Raw genomic sequence first — 5,960 nt, forward strand, 5'->3', positions numbered from 1 at the left:
AAACGTTGGGGTTACTGCCCTTCACCGGTCAGAGTAAATAGAAGTTTACTAGTGGGTTAAACACAATCGAAACACCTCGGCCAGTATCCAACAGGAATTGACTATCTCGAAGCTTGCCGAAGATGGCCGAGTTGTAACGATTGGGTTAAACAGCCATGCGTTCAGTAAACATGCTTGTGGCGAACATTTGCTGTTTGGTTCACCGCTTGCACTGTATCCGCTGCGATGCAGCAGAGATACAAAACAAAACAGTTTGCTAACGTAAGGTAAACGCTCGTCCTAACGCATTGCAGGTTTTCGGGTACGCAGCTGTACATTTGTCCAGTATTGCCTTTGATGTTGGTTGCAGCGTCGGCGTCGGCGTGCAGACATTAACTTAAGTATTTATTATCTATCAATGACAGAAAATGCAAGCCTCTCCAGGAAATGCCCTTCTTGTTTAATTTAAGTCCAGTTTCCTTTCCTTTCTTATTTTTCGAGCTATACAGGACATATTGATAAAATAATTGAAGTTTTCATATAGTACTAATTACAATACTAACCGGTTTACTTTGTTTTATCAATTTAACACTGACTGGGGCCATTAATGGTGTGCACGCGCGTTTAAGAACACAGAATATTGCCTGGCTGGAGATTCAGTCGAACAAAGAATCGAGCATGGCAATATAATAGCAAATTTTAGAAAATTATAATTCCGACTTAAATCGGCTGAAAAGTGGAGCGGTCGTGGCTGCACCGGTCGATAAGCCAGTGGTACTCCTGGCCGGTTGTACAGTGCTACAACTGCATATATCTAATTTAATAATTTATTTTATTTAATATTTTGCCAATACTCAACACAACATCGTTCAATGCATCTATTTTATCTATCATCCCAAACTCTTGCTGTATAAAGTAAGTAGCGTTATTATTCATTATCTTATTATTATAATAAAGTTATTATTATTATTATTATTATTATTATTATTATTATTATTATTATTATTATTATTATTATTATTTGTTTGTAAATCTTCGTAAATTTCAAACGATTCAACTTCTCAGTACTATTCTTATAGTTGCGGCTCTTCGTGCATTTGCGGATCTAGTATGAACATACCAATGACTTTCGTGGCTTTTAGAGAGATCTTCCTTCAAACAATTCAAGTAAAACGTTAAAGTTAAAGTAAATAGGTTTCAACTCCTCAAAATCTAAATATATGTAAACATTTATACAATGGAACCAAAATGCAATACAGTACAAGGAAATGATAACTAGGGTTTTCCCGAAAATCCCACATAAACACGGGCTTTAGTACCAACCTCGAGATTTTTCACAAAAAAATTGAGAATCAATTTTTGGAGCTTTTCGCAAAAAGCCGTATGAAAGCTTTTTGCCATTCGCACTTTAGTGCCATAACGTTAAATTGGTACGGAAGAACACGGGAATTACTGATCAAACAAATTTAAAAATGGCGTCGGTTCACTAATCCTCGATTAGAAATTGGTCTGATAAGATTTTAGGTAATTCACCCTTTTTGCATTACAAGTTATGGTTAGTTGTTTGATCTTGTGTACATCAAAACTCGCATTTACCATATTTGCGAGTTGAATTGTTGCATATATATTTATATATGCATTAAAAGAGGCCTAAATAATGATATTCGTCAGTTCCAACATTGAGTAGCAGACAACAGTTATGAATGTTTCAAAACAGAAATACCAAATATCCTTATTTTACTTGTTCTTTAAAAATTATATCACTACGTGTGTTGCTATTGTTATGAAAGGTATTATATTTAAAAATGTAGTGTGTGTAAGAAGCAATAGCTTAGTTGGTTCAGGCAGAGTGCAGATTTTGTGATGTAGAGCAATACTTTGTGAAGTGTTTATCACATCATGGGACATAATACAACAATTTATCATGATGTCCAAGCGTTTTATACACTCGTTTTTTATCGCAAGGCTCCTGTCAAGTCTAACACTGAAATTTCATAAAACTCGAAACATTTATGGTCCAAGTTCTGGCACTAATTTACACTCATCTATGTAGTTAATGAAATTTTTACTTGTTGAAATTTCCCTTATACAATACAACTTTTAAAATGAAATTATCCCTTTTAAGCCCCGGAAATGCTTGCATTTAAAAGTCTGTCCGTCTGGTTCTGTGTCTGGGCTGTAACTTTATTTTTACATAAAGACATTTAAGACGATGTGTCATTTTATTTATATGTACAAAGAATGAGTGTTCCTGTCTGGGTGGTTATTTTGTGATGTTTGAGGGGACTTTGAAATAAATTTGCACATGTGATCAGTAAATAAAGGTGACATGGCATAGATAGAGTATCTATGTCCAGGCTGTAATTTGGTTATTTTGAAATAAATTGGCACATGTGTTGGATCTTTTAACTTAGTAAGGCAATATATTGCGTGCAAGACCCACAACCTTACTTCAATCTTAAGAGTTCAATCATTATGGAGTTGCATGAATGCACATACGAGTATCAGTATAATTTGATTGTACATGGACGCATTTTAAAATTATTGGCACATGTGTTTGGTACTATAAGGTGATGCCTGGCATGCTAGACCCACGGCCTTAACTAAAAAATTAAGGTCACTCTTAAAAGTTTAAATCATTATAGAATGCCGCATGGATGGCACTCTGGGGGCATTCTACACTTACTGTGACCGCTCTTATTATTAATTAATCTATCATGTCATACCATTATCTTTTTTAGAGTGCTGCTTGTCTTCTCTTTACACTTGTGCAAATCAACAACACAAGCTGCCTTCAACTACTTAGAGTACAACCGTGCATTAAATCATGACCACAATAGATATGAGTATACTGAAAGAGGTGCCGGGCTACCGGGTCATCTTGAAGGCGGTGCTGAAATCCCAGATTCAGCAATTGGTATGTGATGTTTTTTGTCATGTCATTTATATATATATATATATATATATATATATATATATATGTATGTATATTCATTCACACTACATAATTTTTTTTATATATTCATTCAATCACAGCAATTTATAGCTCGACCATTCCAAGAATAAGGAGAACTATACTACTCACCCTAGTGTTGGCATCACACCTCTGTCAAGGTATTGAATGTAAGCACAGGCAAATATATCATTATATATATTGCATTGATATTATAGATTTATGTTCCATAATATCTAGCCTACTTAATAAATGAAGTTAGATAACACTTTTTTGAAAACATTGCAAATCATGGGATTTTATTATTCAACTTAATATGAATAAAATAAACCACACAAACACGTAAAGTTTATTATCTTAAACGTTTCGGCGTAACTCCATCATCAGTAGGTATAAACCAATTAATTTTTTTATTATTATTCAACTTAGAAATTCTGGTTAAGGTTTTGGATTTAAGCAAAGCGTTACACATATACAATATTTTAACAGTAGGTGCATTATGAGAATATTGTAACTTTCAGATTGAGCAGCTTGCAGCAGCCACGAAAGAAGAGTCAATCATCCTGACAGCCAGTGTGGCGGATGGCACCCTGAGTCACCTTGGCTCTGACTCGGCTGTAGGTTTCTTGGAAGACCATGAGGACGTCAAATCACAGTTCCTGGGGTACTGCCTCAAAAGTAAGTCTAATTGTTTGTCCCCCCCCCCCATAGACGTCTGAGATCCTTCAGTAAGTCAGTGATCAAAATAAAGACAAGTCTGCAAAGTTCATCCACGCCACCCAAGCGTGTCATAACATATATGATGCCCAGGGCCAATTGACTAATGAAACTGTGTAAAGCTTAAATATTCATAAACATTTTTTTACCAACGAAATAGCTGATAAAAAAAAAATCCTTTGTATTGAGCTATCAGTGTATTTGACAAAAGGTTTGATGTCCTGCTTTAAACCAATTTGAAACCCGGGATCTGCCACAAAATTAGATTTATATGTAAGTAACAAGGTTTCATCATTCATTTTTCTTAAAACAAAAGAACTAACAGGGCTTCTCCAAGGCCAGGATTAACCTTGGACAAAAGCCTAAGTGTTTTTGAAGGATTCCTTTTTTGATAGCCCCATTCTGCCATCATTGAGAAACTAGTATGGGCACCCTCCTGCTTTCATAGAATTAGATGCTAAAGACTTTCAAATATTTCTTTCTCTTTTTCATTGAAAGTTGAGATATGATTTTGAAAAAATACCTATTTTTTTTTAAATTGAGTAGTTCAAACCAGATTTTACTTGAACTAGAAACAATTCCTAACATTTTCTTGCATAATCATAATATTCTACAGGAGTTTCAATAAGACCCAAAATCAGGATTTTTTTTAGATTCCGTGTCTTATTTTCTATTGTATTTTACGACCTTTCATCTTTGAATGAACAAGTTGTCATTGTATATTCTGATTGGCTGACATTCAATAGCTCCACCTCCTGACGATGTTACACTAATTGGCTCTTCCCAGTTATCGGATTAGAAAATGGCCGTTTATAAATACACAGGTCCTCTGCTCCTTACACACAATAAGCTGTCATATGACACGTACAAGGCATATGGGAAGATAAAAGGGCAGTACAACATATTTAAAAGAGGCGTACAAGGCTTTTATAAGGAATTTTCAAAACGCCCGGGGTCAAATTCTGGGACTTTTTTGGTGATTTTCCGGACGTATAATACCTCTATCTCCGCTTATTGAAACCCCTGATTCAAGTTATCACAAGCGATGCAATGTGCCATTTTCTCCCTTAATTCCCTGGGGCCGTATTCATTTAGCATCTTAGTGAAAATTCTCAACTTATGGAATATTGCCTTTTTTCTAATTCAAATTTTAAGAAAATAAACAATGTTTGTAAACCCCAAATATGAACATGAGAAAAAAATGGTCTAAACAATATTTATGTTATGCATATGAATAAAGCTGATAAAAAGTAGAGAGTATTTAAAATAACAAAATGTTCACCAAGTTGAAAAATATTCACATAATTGCTTAATGAATACAGCCTCTGTTCTGCAGCAGCCATCCTGGTTAAAACTTGACCAGTCAGGACTGTCAGACCAACTGATCTGCATTGTCTGCTACAACTGTTAAACGTCTTTCCGTGTTTGCAGGTCACCATAAAAAGAAACAAGAAGAAGAGAAACGGGTAATGGAAGAGGCGATTAGTCGAGCAAATGCTGAAGCAGAGCACCAATATAATGTTCAGAATGTTCGGAGCTTTCAAAGCCCCACGGGTAGGGGCAGAGGCAAGACAGGGATCAGGAGGCATCAGCCATACCCTGTATCGAGACCTATTCTTGTGAGTGCAACACCCGCAAAGTTAGCGGAAAGAGTTGTAAAATTGGAACATGATCATGGAAATATTAATCAAAGTGCGGGTTATCCCACGATGTCAGAGACTGGTGCTGATGATTCAGAATCATCATCGTCGACAGTTGTCAATGAACAAGGACAAGAGGGACTTAGCCTCGGGGCTGATTTGTCTGGCCTTGTGGCTCCGATAGTAGCTCCTGATGGAACAGTACATTCAGGGCATGGCAATCAAACTGTGAAACTAGAAACATTGACTGAGTCCCAAATGGACGAGCTTGAGATTACGGGTGTTACGCCCGGGCGACAAATTCCTTCAGCTCAGGATTGGGATTCTAACGTTGGAGCTAACATTTCTTTAGAATATGACCCCTCGGCGTCCGGTGCTACTGGTTCTCAAGCAGACTTGGAAGCACAGCAGGCATTCAGTAAGTGCTTTTTTGTAGTTTATCGACCATGCGCTGGGCTGTTCTAGTTTTTGCCTTCTTACTTATAGTTTAATATTTAAAGTTTAATTAAGCTGTTTGAAGTCATAACAATTTATACGATTATAAATGAGCATTTCAAGAAGTTGTATCTTTCCAAAGCTACAGAAAAAATTTAGGTTAAAGTCAAAAGTATTTTATGGAATTTTTTTCTCCAAAAAGTAAGTTACTCCCTGTTTTCCACAGATTATTTCAT

At 36.0% G+C, this 5,960-nt stretch overlaps 1 protein-coding gene across 16 annotated transcripts in view; it reads left to right on the plus strand.

Moving 5' to 3' along the window:
• Positions 1-1,445: 1,445 nt before the first annotated feature.
• The window catches only part of LOC128206118 (zinc finger protein 302-like), a 53,562-nt gene continuing 49,047 nt past the window's right edge, over positions 1,446-5,960 (plus strand). For all 16 annotated transcript variants that reach the window (XM_052908368.1, XM_052908378.1, XM_052908376.1 and 13 more), the window contains exons 1-4: positions 1,446-1,503; positions 2,721-2,896; positions 3,454-3,610; positions 5,081-5,707. In XM_052908368.1, the coding sequence (XP_052764328.1) occupies positions 2,807-2,896; positions 3,454-3,610; positions 5,081-5,707 (874 nt within the window). In that variant the 5' untranslated portion in view covers positions 1,446-1,503; positions 2,721-2,806. The remainder of the gene's footprint in view (positions 1,504-2,720; positions 2,897-3,453; positions 3,611-5,080; positions 5,708-5,960) is intronic.

The sequence above is a fragment of the Mya arenaria genome, chromosome 10 (assembly GCF_026914265.1).
Source record: "Mya arenaria isolate MELC-2E11 chromosome 10, ASM2691426v1".
In the NCBI taxonomy this organism is placed as follows: domain Eukaryota; kingdom Metazoa; phylum Mollusca; class Bivalvia; order Myida; family Myidae; genus Mya; species Mya arenaria.